This window comes from Drosophila serrata, unplaced genomic scaffold, assembly GCF_035046125.1.
Source record: "Drosophila serrata isolate PLE 108 unplaced genomic scaffold, ASM3504612v1 contig_302, whole genome shotgun sequence".
Lineage (NCBI taxonomy): Eukaryota > Metazoa > Arthropoda > Insecta > Diptera > Drosophilidae > Drosophila > Drosophila serrata.
In genome coordinates, this window is record NW_028257200.1 from 199,614 (window position 1) to 223,242 (window position 23,629).

Consider the following 23,629-nt stretch of genomic DNA (forward strand, 5'->3'; position numbering starts at 1 on the left):
CTGCTCTGGCACGTGAATGTCGCAGCTGCTAATTGAATTAGCCAGCTAAATTGTTGCCCAAGGTGTGCGTCCAGGTACTGCCCATTGAATGGCTTCCTTCCTTGCCAAGTGAAAAGCCATCAACTGCATTGGGCCATCATTTAGTTGGCTAACGGCAGCGGTACGTGCTGCATGCGTACGGTCGGTTCGGAAATTCACAAATATATAAAAATCTCTTTTAAAAAAATTAAGATACAAGTGTGACATTCTGAAAATCACAGGTGTGTCCTTAAGGATGGGGAATTAAGTGATCAAACGAACTGTGTAACGGATTACTCATAAAATACAATTTGAAAAAGTTTAAGTGACAGGAAATAATGCAAATAAAATAATATCCAAAGTGTCCTGATCCTCAAGAACTGATTTTAAATACTTCAAATAAATATAAAATAAAGTTTTAGTTTTGTTTCCTAACTTACAAAATATTTTTCTTAAGAACTCTTTAAAACCTAAGCCCTCTTTGGCCTCTTTTGTAACCATAAGTGAAACCCCTTAAATGCATTTACCAAATGGGTTATGCAAATTGTCTTTGGTATTAACCAACATAATGCAATTTGCATTTGGTTTGAGGAAATAAGACTAAAAGAAAATTTCGTTGACAATTGACCTACTTAAATCTCAGGAATATATTCTTTGAACGTTCAGGATAACCAACTGAAAGTCAGGATGTCAGGATATTTGCCGTACTCCCAACTGCCGGATCCCACGGATAAATTCGAGATCTATGAGGAAATAGCCCAAGGAGTGAATGCCAAGGTATTCAGGGCCAAGGAACTGGATAATGATCGTGTTGTGGCTCTGAAAATCCAGCATTACGATGAGGAACACCAAGTGTCCATCGAGGAGGAATATCGAACTCTACGGGATTACTGCACCCATCCAAATCTTCCCGAGTTTTATGGAGTTTACAAGCTATCGAAACCAAATGGACCAGATGAGATTTGGTTTGTTATGGAGGTGAGTTAATTATGGAAGAGAACACTTTAAGTATTTTAAGAATTTTTAATTTTTATTAGAAAGAACCGTTTTGAAATTTGTTTATGATTTAATAAGTTGGGACTTGTTAAAATAAAATTACCACAAGGAAAATGGCAACATTTATATTATTAAAACCATAATAAACTAATTTGTCATGACTTTGGTACCCAAAAAGTTAAGCTACATAATTTCAGATCCTTTTTTAAGAGTTTTGAAAACCCCTAGAGTATTTGTATAACAACTTTCGTGGCTCTTTTATTTATTTTCTATTTTAATTTTATTTGATCTTGCACTTCAAATCAAATAGGTGTTAATCATTTCTATGGTATAAGTTTAAATTACAAAGTTCTATTTATTCTTTCGTATTTAGTAATAAATTTGCATTTTTTAAATATTATTTCCCAGTACTGCTCTGGCGGAACAGCTGTGGATATGGTAAATAAACTCCTAAAACTGGATCGTCGTATGCGAGAGGAGCACATTGCCTATATCATTCGGGAGACTTGCCGTGCAGCCATCGAACTCAATCGCAATCATGTCCTGCATCGGGACATAAGGGGCGATAACATCTTGTTGACCAAAAATGGACGCGTGAAGCTGTGCGACTTTGGATTATCACGTCAGGTGGACTCCACTATGGGTAAGAGGGGCACCTGCATAGGTTCTCCCTGTTGGATGGCACCGGAAGTGGTGGCTGCTATGGAATCTCGTGAACCGGATATCACTGTCCGTGCTGATGTTTGGGCTCTGGGTATCACCACCATTGAGCTGGCGGATGGCAAACCTCCATTTGCCGATATGCATCCCACTAGGGCCATGTTCCAGATCATAAGGAATCCACCGCCGACTTTAATGCGGCCCACCAACTGGTCGCAGCAGATCAATGATTTCATCTCCGAGTGTCTGGAGAAGAACGCCGAGAATCGTCCCATGATGGTGGAGATGGTAGAGCATCCTTTTCTCACCGAACTCATTGAGAACGAGGATGAGATGAGATCGGATATCTCCGAGATGCTGGAACTCTCCCGGGATGTGAAGAGTTTGTATAAAGAGCCGGAATTATTTGTGGATCGTGGTTATGTGAAGAGATTCGATGAGAAGCCAGAGAGAATGTATCCAGAGGATTTGGCTGCTCTGGAAAATCCAGTGGATGATAGCATTATCGAATCACTGCGACATCGCATTATGATGGGAGAGTCCTACAGTTTTATTGGAGATATATTGCTGTCGTTAAATTCGAATGAAATTAAGCACGAGTTTCCCCAGGAGGTGAGATCATTAATATTTATAAACTTGATTCGTTAAGATATTCTATATTTTATTTTCTATAGTTCCATGCCAAGTATCGCTTCAAATCCCGTTCAGAGAACCAACCACATATTTTCTCGGTGGCTGATATAGCTTACCAGGACATGTTGCACCACAAGGAGCCACAGCATATAGTGCTCTCAGGTGAGAGCTACTCGGGCAAGTCCACCAATGCTCGACTGTTGATTAAGCACCTGTGCTACCTGGGCGATGGCAACCGAGGAGCCACGGGACGCGTGGAGAGTTCCATCAAGGCCATCTTAATGTTGGTAAATGCCGGCACACCGGTGAACAATGACTCCACCCGTTGTGTCCTTCAATATTGCTTGACTTTTGGAAAAACTGGCAAAATGAGTGGAGCTGTCTTTAATATGTATATGCTGGAAAAGCTGCGGGTGGCCACCACCGATGGCAACCAGCACAACTTCCACATTTTCTACTATTTCTATGACTTTATCAATCAGCAGAATCAGCTCAAGGAATATAATCTGAAAGCTGATCGTAACTATCGTTACTTGCGCGTTCCGCCAGAAGCTCCGCCATCGAAACTGAAGTATCGTCGCGATGATCCCGAGGGAAATGTGGAACGCTTCCGGGAGTTCGAGGACATCCTGCGGGACTTGGACTTTAATCACAAGCAATTGGAAACCGTTCGCAAGGTGCTGTCGGCCATCTTGAATATTGGTAACATCCGTTTCCGGCAGAATGGCAAGTACGCAGAAGTGGAGAATACGGATATTGTGTCCCGAATTGCCGAACTTTTGCGCGTGGATGAGAAGAAGTTCATGTGGTCCTTGACCAATTTCATTATGGTCAAGGGAGGCATCGCCGAAAGGCGACAATATACCACAGAGGAAGCCAGGGATGCACGCGATGCAGTGGCCAGCACCATTTACTCCCGATTGGTGGACTTTATTATCAATAGGATCAACATGAACATGTCCTTCCCCAGGGCTGTTTTGTAAGTATTTCTTAATTATAAAAACGTAATAAAATATAATATAATTTACACTTTCCAGTGGCGACACCAATGCCATTATTATCCATGACATGTTTGGCTTTGAGTGTTTCAATCGGAATGGTTTGGAGCAACTGATGATTAACACACTGAACGAGCAGATGCAATACCATTATAATCAACGTATATTTATCAGTGAGATGCTGGAAATGGAGGCTGAGGATATAGACACAGTTAACCTGAATTTCTATGACAACAAAACCGCTTTGGATAACTTGCTAACCAAGCCGGATGGTTTGTTTTACATTATTGACGATGCCTCACGCTCTTGCCAAGACCAGGACTTGATTATGGGTGGGTTTATAGTTTTAATTAATAATTCAAATAATTTAACTCTCGAGTTTATACAAAATAGATCGCGTTTCGGAGAAACACAGCCAGTTTGTGAAGAAGCACACTGCCACTGAGATATCCGTGGCTCATTATACGGGCCGCATCATTTACGATACGCGCGCCTTCACCGACATCAACCGGGACTTTGTGCCACCGGAAATGATCGAGACGTTCCGCTCCTCGCTGGACGAGAGCATCATGCTCATGTTCACCAATCAATTGACCAAGGCTGGTAATCTAACCATGCCCTTTGAGGCAGTGCAGCATAAAGATGAGACCGAAAGGCGGTCATATGTAAGATTACATTCAATGAATATTAACTACTTATAAAAGATTTAAATTAATTTAAATATTGTATATTTATTTATGTTTTTTAGGCTCTAAATACTTTGAGTGCCGGCTGCATATCCCAGGTGAATAATCTAAGGACTTTGGCGGCCAACTTCCGCTACACCTGCCTGACTCTGCTCAAAATGCTCAGCCAGAATGCGAATCTTGGAGTGCATTTTGTTCGCTGCATTCGCGCTGATCTGGAGTACAGGCCAAGAGCCTTCCACTCGGATGTGGTTCAGCAACAGATGAAGGCCCTGGGAGTCTTGGATACGGTCATTGCCCGCCAGAAGGGCTTCAGCTCACGGCTGCCTTTCGAGGAATTCCTGAGACGGTGAGTAGAATTTATATTAACTTGCACCTAAATATTTGCAAGTCTTAATTAAAATATAATTTGTAAATATGTTTTTAATGGAGTTCTATAGAAATCCCTTAAAGAAATGTACCAAATAAATAATCAGAAAAATATGTATAGTATATTTGGTATCCAAAACATTTTACTTCATAATTTTTAACACATTTTTTAGAGATTTTCAAAAGCGTTTTAATTTATATATTATTTTCAATACATTTATATAATATTTCTTTCTTTATCCTTGGGTATTTTTGCTTAAAAAAACTATAATTACCATAAATGTACCTTTCCAGCTATCAATTCCTGGCCTTTGACTTTGATGAGCCCGTGGAAATGACCAAGGATAATTGCCGCCTTCTCTTTTTGCGTCTCAAGATGGAAGGTTGGTCCTTAGGCAAGACCAAGGTGTTTTTGCGTTACTACAATGACGAATACTTGGCCAGGTAAATATTTAATTATACAAATATGCATATAGACTCTCTGAAAATATAACTCAATACTCTTAAAGATCGTACGAGGTGCAGGTGAAGAAGGTTATCAAAGTGCAATCCATGATGCGAGCTCTACTAGCCCGCAAACGCGTCAAAGGTGGCAAGGTCTTCAAATGTAAGTATAGATTATTAATTTAAAAATTACTAGAGGAATTAATTGAAATTTCTCCATTTCATAGTGGGCAAAAAGGGACAGGATCATGATGTGGCCGCTTGCAAAATACAAAAAGGTAAAAAAACCCAGGTGGATAGGCTTAAAGAATACGATGAGGAGCACATCGACATAAGTGAGACGCCCTCGGAGGCCGAGGAGACGTTCCTTGAGGCTAGAATGGACGAGGCTCTGGCGGCGGTGCGAATTTCCAAGATCGAACAGGCCTCCGCCGATGAATAGGCACCAGTCTCTATATACCATTAATACACACACTATATCACTATATCGATCGATAATTACTACTACTCGAACTACTACTACTACTACTACTACTAATTCTACCAATAAAATCTAGAAAATGAAAACAACAAAGTAAACAACTAACTAACTAGTCTAGGGTCTCGGCAACCACTTAAGCCGCTTAGTGGTGTCAAGTGTGGCTCCCACCCTGCACCTCCTCCTCCAGTATCTGATGCAACCAATCGGCTTATAGCAGTCTAAGACATAGCACTTGACATCGACGGCACCTGCCGGGAGAGAGATGAGTTATAAGTGAGGCGTAGAAAAGAAATGAAAATTTAATTAAATTAAGGTGACATCCCTCCCATTCCTGTCATCCGTTCAACCCACCCACCCACCACATGACCGCCTTTTTTAATGGGTTACTCTAACGGATTTTCCTTTTTGCATTTCTATTTTCCCACACAGCCTACCGGGGATTCCGCGACCGGGTCCGCCTGCCGCCATTGGTCAACGAGAAGACCGGAAAGCTGAATGAGAACACTGCCGACTTCCTCCGGCCATTTGCGAAGAAGTGGCGCGAGAAGTCCATCTTTCAGGTTCTGCTGCACTACAGAGCCGCTCGTTTCCAGGACTTTGTCAATCTTTCACAACAGGTGAGTGAGTGGAAATATAAGTTAAGTTATTAATAATTTATGAAATATAATGTATAATTAAAAACCCCTTAATATTTTCATTATCAGGTCCACATCTACAACCAAAGAATGGTGGCTGGACTTAACAAATGCACTCGGGCAGTGCCCTTTGAGAGGATTAACATGCGTGAGGTAAACTCATCGCAGTTGGGACCACTTCCAGTGCCCATTAAGAAGATGCCTTTCCGTCTGGACCAGATACCCTTCTACGACACTCAGTACATGGTTGATCCAGCCAACTCCATTTCCCGTCAAACGTTTCCCAATCAACTGCTGATGCAGCAGCAGGAGGATGACGAGCCCTGGGATAGTCCACTGCAGCGTAATCCCTCGATGACTTCATGTGCCTTGACCTATAATGCTTACAAAAAGGAGCAGGCTTGTCAGACCAACTGGGATCGCATGGGCGAGAGCGATAATATATACAATCAGAGTTACTTCCGGGATCCGCAGCAGCTAAGGAGGTTTATACTTTTTATAAATATTTTTTAAACATAAAAAGCAATAGTTCTCTTGACAGAAACCAAATGCAGAGGAACATGAATGCTTACAACAATGCCTACAACAGCTACAGCAGCAACTACAATCAAAGCAGCAACCAGAACTGGGGTGTCCATCGTTCAGGATCAAGACGCAACTCCTTGAAGGGATATGCGGCGCCACCGCCACCACCACCCATGCCTTCCTCCAATTACTATAATCGCAATAATCCCAACCAGCAGCAGCGCAACTATCAGCAGCGATCCTCATATGCATCGGATCCGGTGAGGGAACTCCAGAACATGGCACGCAACGATGGAGATGTATGGAAATCCTGTCATATAAAATGATTATTAATTATTTAAATATATTAATTTACCCAAACAGAACTCGGAGGATCCACCATTCAACTTCAAGGCCATGCTGCGCAAGACCAACTATCCCAGGGGTTCGGAGACAAGCACCTATGACTTTAACAATCGTCGGGGATCGGACACCGATCAGCAGCACACATTCCAGGCGCCCAAATTAAGATCGACTGGCCGTCGATTCCAGGAAGATGAGGGATATAATTCATCATCGGGCAACTATGGCATCGCCAGGAACTTTGGCCAACAGAATAGGGCACCAACTCTGAGACAATCACCGGCGAGTGTGGGTCGCAGCTTTGAGGATAACAACAATGCTAGATCTTTCGAGGAGGCTGGATCCTATGTGGAGGAGGAGATTGCGCCGGGAGTTACACTATCCGGATATGCCGTGGATATTTAGAGCCTATATGGATATCAATTTAAAGATTAATATTAGATGTTATATGAAAAATAGTGCAGTGTGTTTCGAACTATAAAGACAGTTGTAAAGAAAAATACCCACCAACTATTTAACTATTTGTTTATTATTTCTATATTATTTAGAATTATTGGGAAGACCATAGAAATTGCCCGGGATTCGAAATTTAATGAATATGTATCCCAAAGCTACATAATTATGCAAAGAAAAAAAACAATAGAACAAAAAATTTATTAAATACTCGATAAATATTTTTTTTTCTGTTAGCAATTTCTTTGGGCTTCCCAAATAAGACATTTGTTTTGCTTTAAAAAGCACAACCAATTATTGCTAAAAATGTAAATGAACATGAAGTGTACACTGTCTCAATATTCTGGAACGCACTGTAACATAAGAAGAAATTATAGATAATTACATTCTAGAGAAATTTAATTGTTTTTGTCCAAATTTCATTCCCATTTGGTTGTCACAATCTTATAAATATTTAAAAATCTTTGAAATAAATTAGAATTCAGCAAATATTTTGCATTTTATTGACGCAGGAATAAAAAGGGAAAAAATTCGACAATTTAACATTGCTTATTATGCTTGCTTATTAGTTACCATCTTTTAAATGATTTTATTTTCACACTTTTCGATCTTGTTTAAAAACGCAACAACAATACTCTCAGTATTACACAAAAACTATATCCATTATACATTGTATATATAATATTTAAGAAATATTAATAGCTAAACAAAAACGTTTATAGGAATGGATTGAACAAATACTCATTTTCGTTTGTTCGCAGGACTTGTTGATTTGATTTGTGTGTGTGTTTTTTTTTTATAGGGACTAAAGGAAAATAATAAAAATTGAATTATTTTAACTGCACACCCAAAACGGGCATGGTATTGTAAATTCTTGAACATGATAGAACCATGTTATTGCTCTGAATATTTTCATATAATATCAATCGTCCATGCCGGGTTCGCGTAATCCATCTGAATGCATTTTCTTGCCGGCAATTTCCAGCATGGCACGATCTTCCAAATTGCTATCGAGCACTGAGCGTTTCTGTAAGAGAATTTGGGGGTTTAGAAAACATATGTAATTAATATTAATGTAGAAAAGTTTACCTGACCCTCGCCGCCACCTTCTTCGTCCTCATCTTTCACGGGCAAGTCTCCCACGGCCCACACTTCCATGTTTCGTATTTTGAATTGTTTACGTTTGCTTTGGAACAAAAATATTAATATTATGACGAATTCTCCGGATTTAAACTTAAGAACTCACCTCAACTGCACATAATCTTTAAATGTGGTACAGCTCTCAACGCTCTGTCCATCGCCAAACATGCAGTCAATCCACAGACCCCAGAAATCAAATTGTCCGCCCATGCCCTGGATACCAAATACATATAAACAATTAGCAATCAATCAACTATTTATAAACATTATTACTCACCAGACCATTCGGCATTGTCTGCTGATTCAAATTCAAATACTGATAGTGATCGTTATAGCCTGATGCCGTAAAGCACCGCATGGCCGGGCTTAAGGTGTACAGCAATGAGTTGTCATCGCCGCCAAATTGTGGCTTCAGTGACCAAGATTCAGACGCATAACCGCCGAATATGTATTGGTCCTCGTCCTCAATAAAGAACAACGTGGGACCCTTGTCCAATACTTTACCCAGCATTGTTGAAAAGCTTTCTCCATTGATTTTCGATGAGAATAGGAAGCGCCATTTGTGGCGATGCTCACGAGGCAATTGAGCATTGATATACAGGACATGCGGCAGTTCGATGATTGGGCGATAGTGACTGTTCTGCGGGGCATCTAGAAAATATAAATAAATTAAATAAGCATCTATGTTAACTTCTAAAGGTAAGAAATTCTTACCACACAGTTCTGGCAGTATGGGTATCTGGACTTCCTTGACTATATTGCGTTTGCTGCCCCCATGGCGGGAATACAACTGATTGAAGACCTCACGCCAGATTTGCAAAAACTGTGGAGTGACATGCAGCCAACGTTCCAGAACTTCACTGGGCATATTATGCTCCAGTTCCTTGCCCAGATTTCGCATCAGACCCTTAGCAAAACTGCATGCTGATCGTTCTGTGGTATTAAAGCCAAGATCCTGCCAATCCTTGATGCCGGATGTTTTGGAAGTGCTCTCTAAATGAATGTAGGTCATGAGGACCGAGTAAATGTACTAAAAAAGGGATCACAAATGCATTATTTTGATGGTAACGTAACTAAACAAAAGAACACTCACTTGCTCCAATTGCTTGCAATTGAAGGTGTCATTTCCACCTTTCTCCAGGGAACCCAAAAGCATTTGCATCTTTTGCTCGATGGTTCCACGCTCCATGATATAGTATGGCTCTCCGAATTTCTTCAGAGGTATGTTGATACATTGCTGACCCGGCTTTGTCGGTGTAAACAGAAATTGAGCCGTACTTTCAGCTAGCGATCGTTCGATGGTTTGCGACCAAGTTTCCTGTTTTCAAAACAACAACAACAAGCAAAGAGAATAATAAACAAACTGCGCAGCACCGGATACGTAAACACAATTTTTCTCGCTGCTGTCAGCAAATTCTTGCAGGGAACATCGAAGGTCTGGGAAGCGCTGACACAGATTAATCCATTAAAAGCTGAATTTTATGAACCTGCATTTTTTGAAAATCTACAAAGTACCCTATTAAATTTTATTTATTCAATTTAAGTATTTTTAAAACAATGTAAATGCATTTTATCAATTTCTGTACAACTAGTTTCTTCCTGTGCACTGATTAATAAACTCGATGGCCTGCCAGACAATATACATAGTTTGGCCATAAATGGGTTAATTTTTAATTCAATTGGACTCAGCCCTAATTGACGACCCCAGTCATCGGAATCACGACTAATTCGTTAGCAAGCAAATTCAACAAAGCAAAAGACAAACAAAACGAAAGGCGACCGCAAACAAATTAGACAATTTGTGGGACACGTTCTCGAACACACAGCCCGGAATTATCAATTCATAACTGATAACAAGGAAAGCGGACGGAAAAGTTATACCTATCTGAGTGCGGAGTTTCTGAATACCCTAGCGGATAAGGTTTAAGGAAACCTAATCTATAAATAGCTGCTCTTTGAAAATAATCTGGTTAGAAACAAATATATTTCGTTTAATTTTCAACGAATGTGATGGGTTATAAATAGATATTTTTGCGATGATATGTAGTTTTATAATGAAAAGAATGGGCACCTTTTGAACCTGACATTGTACTTTAATTAAATATAAAAACGCATCACAAAATTGTCTTTTTAACTAATATTATGATAATATTCTGATTATAACTTTTTATTTTTGTTATTTAAGCTTTTTACCTATCGTTTTATTATTCAATTTGTATTGAAACTGTCTTATTAAATAAAGAAATAAAAAAAACAACACATGTTTTTTAATAACCTGACTTTAAGTATCATTTACCCTAAGCAAATCCTAATAAAACTTCACAGATAATTTATGTAACTGAATGCTTGCCACATGACTGACCAAAGCAAGACACCCCACTTAGTAGAGGGTATTCTGGCCCAGCAGGTGAAGTGTCATTTGTCAGGCGGCCGCGTATGTTGGACCTTGTGATTTCTCTTTTTCTACGGGGAAGTTCACTCTGCACGGCCTTGAACTAGCGACCCTGACCCTTTGTCGCAGTTGCACCCTCCACTGTCCACATTGATTTTCGCACTCATACACGCGGCCCTTTGCGGAGTTCGGAGTTCGAGTCCTTCGACTTACAATTAGCCTGTCATGGGTCAGTTTTTCAAGAGCTCCGCCGGACGCATTCCTGTAGGCATATTCTAGCATACGAAGTTCATCCGACGTGTAGAGATTATCGGTCTCCCGCTTGCCGCTGGCATTTCCCATCTCCCTTTTTGTTTTCTCACTCGTTTGTATTATTAATTCGGCGACTGATTTCCGTAAACAATGCGCTCAGCTGCTGCTGCTTTTCGCGGTAGGCGTATTTTAATCGAAAATAAAAAACAAACTTCCGAACTGCGATTGAAAATAGAAAACAAACATCCAGAGTGACCGTATATGAACCGTTAAAATAAGGCATGGAGATGAGAAGAAAAATACCGAAAAATATACCACGGTGAACTTAAGCCACTGTTATCAGCATAACACACTGTTAACTTTCAAGCGGTTGTTTTAGATGAATATTTTAGTTTTTTCGGAACGCCATTGCAATTTAAATTAATACATAATTATAACTATTAAATTAACCTTATTATTTTAAAATTGAATTATTTTATTGAATAACCCCGGCAATGTATTAAATATTTTTTTAAATTCTGAAGATTAAATCTTAACATTTAGTAAGCACTGTTACGCCTCCACTGTTAAAGCTCTGATATAGTATTTTTAACCTTTCCACCTACGGTAACATCATTCCTAGAATGTAAACAAATGTCAATATTCTTATTTCAACACTTTTGATTAAATGATTGATATTAAGCTGACTGAAAACTTGACTCTTTTGGAAGGAGACGCTTGGAGCACTGCCACACGAAGATCAATAGCATGAATCTGTGAGTTGTTGATTAATAATTAAAGACTAATAATAATTATTTTTTACTGTCAGGGCAACATGTCGAGTTTGCTTGGGAAAATCAAGGGGTATGTTGAACATATTCAAAAGCAAGCTAGAATCAGGAATGACGATAGCGGATATGCTATGGGAGGCCACTGGCTATCCCAATATTCCAGGAGATTCTTATCCAAAGACCATTTGTGCGACTTGTCTGCAGGATGGGAAAAATGCCTTCGATATAAAGCAGACATACGAGAGAAGTCACCAATTCTTCTGTGATTTTCAAAAGATTTTAATAGGAAAGGAGGATTTACCTGAGCTCAAAGTGATGTCGGTCAAGGATGAGAGATTGAGTCCACCACTAGATGAGTTCGAGTGCCAAGTGAAGAACGAGGTAATTGAAGAAGACCCATTGGAGAATTCTGATGTGAATCAGGAATTCATGGACCAATGCTCTCGAATCAAACTTGAGAACACTGAAGATTATGTATCGGAAGATTTCAATGGGAAATGTTGCAAAAATAACCACTCGTTCAAGTGTTCTCACTGCCAAAAGACTTTCGCCCATGACAGATATCTCAAAGTGCACATCAAAAGGCATTTTGGAGGACGACCCTACAAGTGTTCTCAGTGCCCAAAGTCCTACTCGGCAAATGAAGATCTTCAAACTCATCTGCTTAAGCATACTGGAGAGCGACCGTACGCTTGTACTCACTGTCAAAGGAAATTTCTGAAAAAGAGAGCACTCGAAGGACACATGAAAACTCACACCGGAGAACGGCCATTTAAGTGCTCGCAGTGTCCAATGGCATTTACTGGAAAAACTTATCTTACTGTGCACATGACTATCCATACTGGAGAAAGACCGTTCGAGTGCTCTCATTGCCAGCTTACTTTTAGTAAAAAGGACACTCTTACAAAGCATTTAAGAACTCACACAGGTGAAAGACCGTACAAGTGTTCCATTTGCCCAAGTTCTTTTGCAGTCAAAAGTACATTGGATCGACATGTGAGAATTCATACAGGAGAACGACCTTACAAGTGCTTCCACTGTGAAAGGACTTTTCCCGAAAATGCCGCCCTTAGGGTGCACCTTTTCACGCACACGGGACAACAGCCCTTTAGGTGTTCCCAGTGTAACAGAAAGTTTGCCACAAAACATATGCTTACATATCATCTTACAACGCACACTGGAGAACGACCGTACAAGTGCTCCCACTGCACAAGGGCCTTTTCATCGGCCAGCAATCTGAAAGTTCATATGGCGATACATTTGGGAATTCGACATAATTGTTTCAAATGTCCAAAGTCTTTCTCTACAGCTTTCACCCTAAGAGCACATTTGCTCACTCATAACGGAGAACGGATACACAAGTGTTCCCACTGCCCAGAGGCTTTTGCTACGAAAATGGATCTAAAAAGGCATATTGTTAGTCACACTGGAGATCGATCGTATAAGTGCTCCCAGTGCCCCAAGTCGTTCACGCGAAGTGTAGCTCTTAGAGAACACATGCGAACTCATATGAAAAGCCCGCTAGAATTTCAAAAAGGGGAATTACCCTAATTGTAAAATCAGTGGTATAAGTAACCCGTCGCAATGCGGTCACATTGAAACGCATATCTAAAAACGTAAACAAAACAAAAATGTAATCAGCAATTTCATGCCGCTTAAGACCAAGTCTATTTAATTTTGAAGAATATGGAGAGTTTGCCACCACCTGCCTTGGAGCCCCCTAGTACCGAAACCAATAACATGGATACGTAAGTAAAGGCAATTATTGTATTTAGCGGAAAAGACTACAGCTTTGTTTATTATTTACAGAGCAATATGTCGAGTTTGCATGGCAAATGAAAGATTAATGGTCAATATATTTGGGACACCGCCAGGATCAAGCACCTCGATTGCTGATATGATTTCCCAATGCACTGGAATTTACATCTCCCACAGACAAACCTATCCAAAGACCATATGCCGACCTTGCGTGCTGGATGCGCAAAATGCATACGAATTCAAGCAGACTTTTGAGAAAAGTCACCATTATTTTAGTCAAATTAAGGAAAAGGTTTGCGTTATACTAGATGTAGACAAGGAGTCCAACCAAGTGAAGAAGGAGGGATTTGAAATCTGTTTCCTGGAGGAAGAAGAACCTAAGCAATCAATCACAGATCAAGTAAAGAATGAACCATCAGATGCAGAGCATGTTGAAGCAAATCCCTCCGAAGGCACAGGTGCCAGTGAAGACAACGCTTCTTCTTCCAGTTCAGAACGTCCCTTCAAATGTTCCCAGTGCCAGAAAACGTTTATTCGTAAACACCAATTAGCCACACACATACGGATTCACACTGGAGAACGACCATTTCAGTGCGAACATTGTCCAAAGTCCTTTACACAGAAGCATATTCTAAAGATACACCTCCACACGCATACGGGGGAGCGGCCTTTCAAGTGTTCCCACTGCCCAAAATCATTTGCACAGAAATCCACTCAACTGGCTCACATCCGTATTCACACGGGCGAACGACCCTTTGCGTGCTCTGAATGCCCGAGATCATTTTTCCAGCAAGCCCATCTTCAGAAGCACTTTCGCAAGCACAGTGGAGAAAGGTCTTACCATTGCTCCCGCTGTCCGCAATCCTTTTCAGATCGATCTAACCTGCAGAGACACTGTAGAACTCATACCAAAGAAGGCAAGGCTATGTAGGTCCTTAGGAGGATCATAAGAAGATTAGGAAGATGTTTTTTGTACATATTAAAATTATGTTTTAATTCGTATAGAAATTGTGGTCTTAGAAATGTTACTGTCATTTATTCTCATAAGGTATTAACAATTATTTATTCAAAGGATAAATTGTATTAAAAATACAAGAAACGATAAATTAGATCTGTAAATACTTCTAAAAATATATAAAACCCATTTTAAAGAACCAAAAAAGCGAAATAAACATTGATCTTACTCTTAATAAATAGCAGAATTTATAACAACACATAAACGAGTATTAATAATCCTGGAAAACAGGACTTATCGATATGTCCCTAATAGAGGCCTCCTACCTTTGAAACTTCCGTTTCGTTACCCCAGCAACACGTCGTGTTAAATCAATTGAGTAACCCACAAAATCTCTCATACAAAACACAGGCAAATTCCCATACATAACCCAAAGGACCTGGCATACCAACGACGACGACGACAGGTAATTCACAAACCAAGTCTGACTCCTTAAGGCTATCGAGATGATTGCCAAGAGCAGCGATGGGTCACAGCACCGCGGACGAAAGGTGCGGGAACAGTGTGGTTCATGTCCAAATCGCTTCTCAAAGGACAAGCGCCAGGTGGTGGCCGATGATTCGGATACCACCGAGGTGGAGTCCGACACGGATGAGGAGGACCGCTGGAAGGAGGTGGCACGAGCCGCTGAAATTCCGGCAGACTATTACAACATCCAGAAGCTGGTGAAGTACATCAAGGCGGGCAATCAGACAGCCACTATAGTATCGCTGTGCTGCTTGAAGGACTACGATCTGAGCACTCAGATCAATCAGTTCGCCATCTCGGACATCGGTGGACTCGATGTCCTGGTCAATATACTGGAGTGCAGCGACACCAAGTGCTGTTTGGGCGCCCTCACGGTCCTCTCCGACATCACCCTGAACATTGATATACGAAAGACTATAGTGGATCTCGATGGGATTCCATTGATAGTGGACATTCTGAACTCTTCGATGAAGGATCTAAAGACCATGGCTGCTGAAACACTGGCAAATGTGTGCAAGGTGAGATTGGCGAGGAAATATGTACGCACCTGTGGGGGAATCCCCAAGCTAGTGGACCTCATCGACATTAAATTGAGGTGAGTTAGCCATAACTTCTAGAGATTTTAAGGACATCTTGATTAGTTTAATTGTTATTATAAATTATATACCCAGCATTCTGAAGACCCCGCGTGATCAATTGAATGCCGATGATCTAGAGTCCCTGGACATGACCCGAGCTGGTGCCCGGGCCCTGTTCACTTTGGCCGATTCCAAGCACAACATGGAGCAGATGAGAAAGAGTGGTATTGTCCCACTAATGGCCCAGCTCCTCAAATCCTGTCACATTGATGTTGTTATCCCCATAATGGGTACAGTGAGAAAGTGCTCCTCGGAACCGAAATTCCAGTTGGCCATCACCACAGAGGGCATGATCCCCGATATTGTCACCCATTTGGGTTCGGAGAATACAGAACTCAAGATGGAGGGCAGTACGGCGATCTACAAGTGTGCCTTCGATGCCAACACCAGGGAATTGGTGAGGGAAGCTGGTGGATTGGAACCCCTGGTGACGATCATAAAGGATAAGAACATGAGGGACAATAAGCCCCTCTTGAGGGGAGCCACTGGTGCCATTTGGATGTCTGCTGTGACCGATGCCAATGTCAAGGTCTTGGATCAATTGAGGACGGTCAATCATTTGGTAGCCTTGCTGAATGATGAATGCGATGAGGTGCTGACCAATGTAACAGGAGCCTTGTCCGAATGCGTGAGGTTCCAGAGCAACCGGGAGCAGCTGCGACAGGCCGGAGGATTGCCATCCATGGTGGCCCTGCTCAACAGTTCCCATGCTCCGCTCTTGGAGAATTTGGCCAAGGCCTTGAAGGAATGCGCCGAGGATCCGCAGAGTATGAGAATTCTAGAAGATCTCGATGCAGTTCGACTTATTTGGTCTCTTTTGAAGAACACCAGCACCAGGGTTCAAGCACATGCCGCCTATGCCATATGTCCCTGTGTCAGGAATGCCACTGATTCCGCTGAACTGGTGAGGAGTCTAGTTGGAGCCATGGAACTGGTGGTGGGTTTGCTAAAGTCCAAGGATATCATGGTTCTCTCAGCCGTGTGTGCAGCCATAGCCACAATTGCCCAGGATCACACTAATCTGGCAATTCTGAGCGATCTCCGAGTGATCTACAAACTGGCAGACCTTGTCCAGACCACGGATGATCTGCTGCGAATGAATCTGGCAGCTGCTGTTGCCGCCTGTGCCAGCTTTGGCAATAATACCGAGGAGCTGGGACGCCTGCGCACTGTGACCCCCATAGTCACCTACATGACCAGCGATAATCCTTTGGTGCATCGCAGCACGGCCATGGCCCTGGAGAAACTATCGATGGATCCGCAGAACTGCATTACCATGCACCAGGTGAGTTTTTGGAGTAAAAAAAGTCTTCCCCTATCTTTATCCTTATATTATATTATATATTGTTTATATACATATTCATATTCTTTGTCTTTTTGCAGAGTGGTGTGGTTCCCTTCCTGCTGGAGTGCATTGGCTCCACCAATAAGGAGCTCCAGCTGGCCGCCGCCGGCTGCCTGCGGAACATCCGAGAGCTGGCTCTGCGTGCCGAAGAGTATCTGCTTAAAATTGACGATGATTAGATGGAAATTTAGCCCTGGATGCTCCATTTTCCGATTGTTTATGTTATATAGTTAATGTTCGCGCAAATAAATATATTTATCCAATTAAGCAATTTTAAAGTATTGTAAATAAGTTCCCCACAAAGTAACAAGCTTTGGTTTCTATGATAACATCTAGCTATATATTGGTCGCTATATTTGGACTAACTAAGCTCAGCCTACTCCCTTGACTAATAATGACCCCTTTCCCTTAATAGCTGGCATTGCTGCCCCTGGTGGAAATGCTCATCCGTCGCTCCACGCGATTCGTGTGAGGCAACAGGCAGCCTGGAGGTGGATACCGCCACCTCCTAGGACGCGACAAGAGGGTACCATCCGTCGAGGCTCGACTCCGGAAGGGGGCATCGATGTCACTCCGTGAACTGCTCAAACTGCTGCTGGTTATCTCATCCGTGGATTCGGTATGATCTCCACTGCTCTCCTCCAAACAGGCACTGCCAATGACCAGGAACGAACGACGACCTGCACCCAAAGAGGAGGCATCGTAGAAGGAACAGGAACCCGAATCGGGTGTGAGAATGCCATCCGTGTTGGCCACATCGCTGGTGGAACGCTTGAGCTTGGGGAATTTACTAAAGACTCGCCAAAAGCGGAACACATCGCGGAAAACATTTTGGACCTAAATTAAAATATTAATAATTTATATTTTATTAAATTATTAAATAAACCCACCTGTTCAACACTTTCTCTAACAGAAATCTCATGAAAGCAGGCGCAGGATAACTCTCTAAACCGCCGCTGACCCTCCTCCAAGCTTACCATGCGATCTCCAGGCTGATCTGTCTTGTTGCCCACCAAAATGACAGGAATATCCAAAGTATAGTCCTAGAAATTTAATTCAAAAATTATAAAAATTAAGATTACGGACTCAAAGCTTAAAGATTTATAATTATTACTTACTTTACTGGCTGATCCCAGCTTGCGTCTTCGCTTGTTGTAATTAATCAGGAACTTTAGGCGACTGCACTCGTCAAAGGAACACTTGTCAGTGATGGAGTACATGAGGATAAAGGCATCGGCCCAGCGTATATTGGACTCCAGGCTGACTCCATCTAGTTCCTGTTAAGGATATTAACCAGAATAGAATCTAAATATATTTAAAAAGTTATTTCACTCACTTGCAGCTGACCGGTGGCATCCAGAATGTCAAACTGAATCTGCTCCTTGTCCAGCGTGGTTTGGCAGGTGTATATTTTCTCCAAATTGGGATCATATTCCCCAATGAAGCGACGGGTAATAAAACGCACCACCATGGCTAAGTTAGGGTGTAAGGTCCATTGAATTTGGGTTTCTTAAGGCATTTCTCGAAGGGGGGTTGGTGGAAACTCACCCGTTTTTCCCACGCCACTTTGACCCAGGACCATAACCTTGAGCGTCTTTTGTTTGTTTGTATGCAGGCCCAACTTGACCAGAGATGACTTTGGCGAGGTGGCATTCATTGTGGAGCCAATGAACAATTGTCTGCAAAAGATAATAACATTTTTAGGGATGGAAAATGTATAAATAGATGGGATTAGGAATTTGGGATACCAAAAAAACCAAGAAGTATATTGCATTTAGATTTTATTTTATAAATTTATAGAATTTATTTATTACTATTAATAGATTATCATAAATATTTTAAAGCTCTCTGTTATTGATTCTATAGAATTGAACCATAAATTTAAATATATAAATATATCGTACAAAACCATTTCAAATACATTCCTAATTATACAATAAAAATCTTTATAGCCTTCGCATTAAAATTAGATATCTAAACAGGTGTGCAAAGTTGACTTTAAATTCCTATCAAAAATACATTTCATTCTTATTTAAAAATTTTAAAAAGCACAGTAAGCAATATTCCCTCATTTCCACCTATTTCCAGGTCCAAAAAATGTACCAAAGATGCTTTGAATCTGGTTTTTACGGTTCCCCTATTTCCGAGACAATATGTCTGCCAAGAATGACTGACATAACCTTTATTCCCCCCGAATTCCTGATTCTGTTGTGGCTGGCTTTTGCCCCCCTAACCCACATCAAATATTTGTCCCAAGGCAAAGATTCCCCGACTAGACCAAGTCACATTCTTATTTCGGCCAAAGACTCCTTAGCATTATTGCAAAATTTTAGGCAAAACAAAAGGACAAGAGACAAGGAAAATGGGAAATGGGGGAGTGACACTTGGAGAATAAATGATTATAAAGATTTTCTATAAATTTAATTCAGAATTTTTTTAAAAATAGATGATGCCATTCAAAATTAAAGATAAAGAAATTTTAACAAATTCATATCTAAACCATTAAACGTGTTTGTAATTATCCAAGAGGGTTTGTTTTTTTATTTTTAATTAATAAAATATGCTCTGATATACTTGATAAATATTGTACCTCCTATCTCAAATTAAATAAAAATTAATCTTAAATTAGACATTTTCCCATGTGCATTCCTCTTTCGAAACGCAGCAGGAACACTCAACAAAAGATGCTCGGCTTGTGTGTTTTTTATAGCCACCCATGGATATATTTCTTTACACACATGTGGGTGTGGTTGGGTGGGTATTTTTCAGGATTTCTGTGTGTGTGTGGGTGAAAGTGTATTTGCGCTTTTGATAAGGTCAACAATGTCAGCAGCCACCGACAACTATGAAACATTTATTGGACACTTTCTGCGTTGTCCTCCAGAAACAGCCGCAGACCCAGACAGGACCAGAAAACAAACAAAAAAAAATAATATATATATATAAGGAAATGTTCGAGGCGGAGTCCTTGAATATTGTCACGGTCAATGCTATAAATTATAAGGACACTCCCCTGGCAGCCGATTAGCGCAGGATGTCAAAGCACTTGAAAAATATGGCACAAATTGCAAAATAAAAAATAATACAAAAACAAAACAAAAAAGACAGTTGCAGCAGAAGGAGTAACAAGTGACAACAATCAAATATCAATTATATCCTTTTGCTCTTTTTCCTTGCCAGTGTCCTTCAGTTACGGATATGGCCAGGTCCTCGATAATGGCCAACAAGTGTGTGTTTTATGCAGGAGAAGCTCCTGACTTGGTTAAAGGACACGTGCCAAAAGATGAGTTATGGGATATATGTAGTTTACATTGGATTTATGTGGAGCAGGGAATTATGTTTACAACAACTGGAGGTTTCAGGGAATTAAATAAAATGGATTATGATATTTAAATTTTTTAAATTCCTCTTACTTCCATATATAGTTTTCTATTATTCCTATAACTCTCTCTTTATATATAAATACCTTAAGTATTTGACTTCATTAAAATAAACCATTAAGTATATAATTGCTTCTGCTTAAAGCTGTCTTTGATTTTAATATTCAAACAACGTCTGCCAGTTCAATTACAATTCCTGGAAATGCTCATCTATAATCATCATCATCAGTAATTATCAGGAATTTTTCGGTTGAGAAATAATTGCAAGTCTTTTAAGGTTTCGCAATGCCCTGTTTGTTGGTTTGAAATTGTTGCAAAAATCCTTGGAAATGGCCTTGAAAGCCAAACCAAACTAAGACAGAAGCTCATTTCACCTTACTTCACCTCAACTCATTTAGAATCTAAAGGAAAAGCAATGCTGAGAACGTTTTCTCCAGTTTTTAGATTTTAATTAGTTGGATTTAAAACTCAAACACTCTCTCGAACGGTCCATGACAACACTGTGCGTGCTTAATGAAGCGTTTTCCCGGTTTTCCACCCTCTCTCCGCCCCACAGTATCCGGCGTTTTCCTATTTTCCCAGCTCTAGCTACTTCCGCCCAACAAGGCGTATACGTAATGCCCAGCATCAAGTGGTTTTTCGGGACTGGGCTTTAAGACTAATCTGAAAAGTTTCGTCTGCGTAGCCAGACGTTTTTAATTCCCAGTTGTGCGAACCAAAGAAACTTTTCTGTTTCCCTGCTAATTTGTATTTAATTATACAATACGGGTAAGTTCCGGGAAAAGTCCTCCATCCGCCTGCTAATCTGCCGACATGTTTTGGTTTTCACACGCTTTGAGACTGCCAAATTTATATTTCATTATCTTGCTTTTCCATTTTATTCACTAACACAGTCCAGAGTCCTTTTTATTTTGGGGTTTTTTTATTGTGAAAATGTGAAAGAGGAGCTGATTTAAAGGTGTGCTTTTATTTTTTTTCCGCACTAATGAGTTTCCCAGAATTTTCACAAGAAAATGGTTAAGGGCATTCGCACTCTTGCCTAATAAATGAAATCAGAAACTAAATCAAATGGAAGCGATTGGTTTCCCCGGCAATATTTTCAAAAGGTTTGGTTATTATGTAATACAAAATAAAGAAAGAAAAACAAGCTTGCATTCGAAATTATCAAGTGTCTGAGCCCTGGAACATAAATAGAATTTTTTCCAGGAATTTAATTAGGTGTGAAATTGCATAATCAGGGGATTGGCATGTTTACAATTTGAAAAATACATGTTGTGGGTACAATTCCAAAATAAATGTAAGCAGTCTGGTCTAAGGATTACGGAAAGTATAGGAGTATGATGGTATTTTAACAGGGATTTGTTTCAAAAGGTCAAGGAAAATATTAAATAAGTATAAAAATGATTTGATATCCAAAGATATGTATTTTTTGTATTAACATTTTAACAAGTTTTACAAAATTAATTAAATAATATTTTAAAAGAAACTTCAAACTAAATACAAGAATTATTTATAGCAATATCCTAAAATAAAAAACAATTCCAGCTTGAAAATATCCCAGCTGTTACCGTAGGCTTAATTAATTAATTTCCTCACACCTACGCCAGATTTCTAATTACCAAAAACTAACCCAAATTCTTCGGCGACACTTTTATCCCTTAGTTTATTTTGCACCTTATCTTTAATCACCCAACTAAGTCCTGCCACAAAAAGGAGTACCCCTTGTGCTAGGTAATGACAGGACACTCTCATGTCATGAATTATCAGGATGTCGTCGACCGGACCTTGACATAGGCATTGAAAGTGAATAGCCTAGGTATGAGTTGGGGTCCTTACTTAGGACCCTATTTGGGTTGTTGACCTGTTTTCTCTCTTTATATTTACCAACACACACGACGGCCTATTGCGCACCAAAAAATATATAATTCGGGACCTCAGACGAAGATTGAGTTACCGCACTCTATAGTTTCCCTCACCCCTCCCCAACTTTTTACAATTTTCTTTACACAGGAAAACATATAAGTGATGGCGAAATATATAAGTTATTAAGGGAAATTTATACCTCCATTCCAGTACTACAAGATATTACCAAGAAATTTAATTAGGACAGAATTTGAAGAGGTCTTTATCGTAATAATAAGATGGTAATATTATTTTCAATTGATGAATGTAAGAAGTTCAATGAAATATTATTTAAACTATAAGAAACTTTAAAATTGATACATATCAAAGAAATATGTTTAATAACTTCTTAAAAACATTCATTCCAAAATAAATTCACTATAAATTTTTCAAACAAGAAACTAGATAATAACTTCTTTCTAATATAATACCATATATCTCACTAGTCTTAATTAATTTCTCTCAGTGTCCCCTTCTTTCTATGGAACACGTGTACGTACGGGCAGTTGTGGTTGTCATCGCCCAAAAGTTGATGTTGATTGGGTTGATGAGGATGATTATGCCAAAGCTTGGAGTTCCACGGAAAACAAATCAAACTGCCCAACCAACAAGTGGTTGTTCAGGAAATGGGGGATTTTGTCGGGGTGAAGAGGAGCAGGAGGAGGAGCAGGAGGAGGACTGGGTGCAGTGGAGGTGGAGGTGCCATGTGGGTTGTCATGGTGCCAACCAATTCCACTTTCGGCTAAGGTCATGGGAAGTGCGCCACTTGCCAAGCGAACCATTGTTGATGATTGGAGTTGCCCACTCCACATGGAGTCTCGCTGCCCTCTGATCACACTTCCACTTTTACTACGTTTTTTTTTGTGTTTTGTTTTGTATTGTTTTTTTTTTATTCTCTCTTTTTTTTGCTTGTCATTTTATCGCAGTATCGAGCAGCGAGTTAGCATTAACAATAAATGCACTGGGGAAAAATGGGGGTATATGAGAGAGTTTTCTAATGATAAGTTTATTAGGAATAAAATAGGAATTATTAAAGAAATTTATCACAATTAAAATCTATTATAGTTTTCATAATTTAATATATAATATTAAGAGACAGATTGTCATTACTCAATTAAGAAAAATTCCAAGAAAGACAACAAGTATCTTTATCGAGAGTGCTTTTATACCTTGACTTGCGCTAGAATTCTTAAAATTTGTGGTTGTAAATCGATCCTAAAATTTGGTTATATTAGAAATATATAAATTATTTAATTGCTCATAATATTTTATTTTATCTACATCCAAATTTCATCCAAGGTTATTTAAATATATTCCTATTACCCCTTT

The 23,629-nt window shown here is 40.0% G+C and overlaps 6 protein-coding genes across 7 annotated transcripts; 4 read left to right on the forward strand and 2 right to left on the reverse strand.

Moving 5' to 3' along the window:
• Window positions 1–139: 139 nt before the first annotated feature.
• ninaC (STKc_myosinIII_N_like and MYSc_Myo21 domain-containing protein ninaC) lies at window positions 140–7,729 on the forward strand. Its single transcript, XM_086837142.1, has 13 exons — window positions 140–996; window positions 1,423–2,286; window positions 2,349–3,286; window positions 3,345–3,637; window positions 3,699–3,970; window positions 4,054–4,340; window positions 4,655–4,804; window positions 4,870–4,967; window positions 5,032–5,082; window positions 5,715–5,902; window positions 5,990–6,405; window positions 6,462–6,744; window positions 6,809–7,729. Exons 1-13 carry the CDS (start codon window positions 706–708, stop codon window positions 7,190–7,192), a joined length of 4,515 nt encoding a protein of 1,504 aa, XP_086693268.1. The 5' UTR covers window positions 140–705; the 3' UTR covers window positions 7,193–7,729.
• Window positions 7,711–11,341, reverse strand: LOC110182692 (MTOR-associated protein MEAK7). Of its 2 annotated transcripts, none has more exons than XM_020950785.2 (7): window positions 10,986–11,341; window positions 9,474–9,698; window positions 9,095–9,410; window positions 8,658–9,031; window positions 8,487–8,593; window positions 8,330–8,426; window positions 7,711–8,267 (listed from the first exon to the last, which is right to left on the reverse strand). In XM_020950785.2, the coding sequence occupies exons 1-7, from the start codon at window positions 11,112–11,114 to the stop codon at window positions 8,163–8,165; spliced, it is 1,353 nt and encodes a 450-aa protein (XP_020806444.1). In that variant the 5' UTR covers window positions 11,115–11,341; the 3' UTR covers window positions 7,711–8,162. The 2 variants fall into 2 exon arrangements, with proteins under 2 accessions (XP_020806444.1, XP_086693269.1); XM_086837143.1 differs by having other exon boundaries at window positions 11,135–11,332.
• A 263-nt stretch (window positions 11,342–11,604) lies between these two features.
• On the forward strand, window positions 11,605–13,522 carry LOC110182663 (uncharacterized). Its single transcript, XM_020950741.2, has 2 exons — window positions 11,605–11,779; window positions 11,833–13,522. The coding sequence occupies exons 1-2, from the start codon at window positions 11,772–11,774 to the stop codon at window positions 13,343–13,345; spliced, it is 1,521 nt and encodes a 506-aa protein (XP_020806400.2). The 5' UTR covers window positions 11,605–11,771; the 3' UTR covers window positions 13,346–13,522.
• LOC110182662 (uncharacterized) lies at window positions 11,875–14,766 on the forward strand. Its single transcript, XM_020950740.2, has 2 exons — window positions 11,875–13,542; window positions 13,604–14,766. The coding sequence occupies exons 1-2, from the start codon at window positions 13,481–13,483 to the stop codon at window positions 14,481–14,483; spliced, it is 942 nt and encodes a 313-aa protein (XP_020806399.2). The 5' UTR covers window positions 11,875–13,480; the 3' UTR covers window positions 14,484–14,766.
• On the forward strand, window positions 14,698–17,289 carry gudu (Armadillo repeat-containing protein gudu). Its single transcript, XM_020950747.2, has 3 exons — window positions 14,698–15,630; window positions 15,707–16,958; window positions 17,057–17,289. Exons 1-3 carry the CDS (start codon window positions 15,014–15,016, stop codon window positions 17,195–17,197), a joined length of 2,010 nt encoding a protein of 669 aa, XP_020806406.2. The 5' UTR covers window positions 14,698–15,013; the 3' UTR covers window positions 17,198–17,289.
• LOC110182669 (ras-related and estrogen-regulated growth inhibitor-like protein A) lies at window positions 16,990–18,692 on the reverse strand. Its single transcript, XM_020950748.2, has 5 exons — window positions 18,567–18,692; window positions 18,355–18,491; window positions 18,137–18,295; window positions 17,909–18,061; window positions 16,990–17,855 (listed from the first exon to the last, which is right to left on the reverse strand). Exons 1-5 carry the CDS (start codon window positions 18,673–18,675, stop codon window positions 17,427–17,429), a joined length of 987 nt encoding a protein of 328 aa, XP_020806407.2. The 5' UTR covers window positions 18,676–18,692; the 3' UTR covers window positions 16,990–17,426.
• Window positions 18,693–23,629: the final 4,937 nt, after the last annotated feature.

Bases quoted from the DNA above. Each gene is read 5' to 3' on its own strand.
- ninaC (XM_086837142.1), top strand. From the start codon at position 706: ATGTCAGGATATTTGCCGTACTCCCAACTGCCGGATCCCACGGATAAA. The intron at 4,805-4,869 runs GTAAATATTTAA...ATACTCTTAAAG, and splicing joins AATGACGAATACTTGGCCAG to ATCGTACGAGGTGCAGGTGA. The intron at 5,083-5,714 runs GTAAAAAAACCC...TTTCCCACACAG, and splicing joins CGCTTGCAAAATACAAAAAG to CCTACCGGGGATTCCGCGAC.
- LOC110182692 (XM_020950785.2), bottom strand. From the start codon at position 11,114: ATGGGAAATGCCAGCGGCAAGCGGGAGACCGATAATCTCTACACGTCG. The intron at 8,427-8,486 runs GTGAGTTCTTAA...TTTGTTCCAAAG, and splicing joins AAAGATTATGTGCAGTTGAG to CAAACGTAAACAATTCAAAA. The intron at 8,268-8,329 runs GTAAACTTTTCT...ATTCTCTTACAG, and splicing joins AAGGTGGCGGCGAGGGTCAG to AAACGCTCAGTGCTCGATAG.
- LOC110182662 (XM_020950740.2), top strand. From the start codon at position 13,481: ATGGAGAGTTTGCCACCACCTGCCTTGGAGCCCCCTAGTACCGAAACC. The intron at 13,543-13,603 runs GTAAGTAAAGGC...TATTATTTACAG, and splicing joins GAAACCAATAACATGGATAC to AGCAATATGTCGAGTTTGCA.
- gudu (XM_020950747.2), top strand. From the start codon at position 15,014: ATGATTGCCAAGAGCAGCGATGGGTCACAGCACCGCGGACGAAAGGTG. The intron at 15,631-15,706 runs GTGAGTTAGCCA...TTATATACCCAG, and splicing joins CTCATCGACATTAAATTGAG to CATTCTGAAGACCCCGCGTG. The intron at 16,959-17,056 runs GTGAGTTTTTGG...GTCTTTTTGCAG, and splicing joins ACTGCATTACCATGCACCAG to AGTGGTGTGGTTCCCTTCCT.
- LOC110182669 (XM_020950748.2), bottom strand. From the start codon at position 18,675: ATGAATGCCACCTCGCCAAAGTCATCTCTGGTCAAGTTGGGCCTGCAT. The intron at 18,296-18,354 runs GTGAGTGAAATA...TATCCTTAACAG, and splicing joins ATGCCACCGGTCAGCTGCAA to GAACTAGATGGAGTCAGCCT. The intron at 17,856-17,908 runs GTGGGTTTATTT...ATTTTAATTTAG, and splicing joins TTAGAGAAAGTGTTGAACAG to GTCCAAAATGTTTTCCGCGA.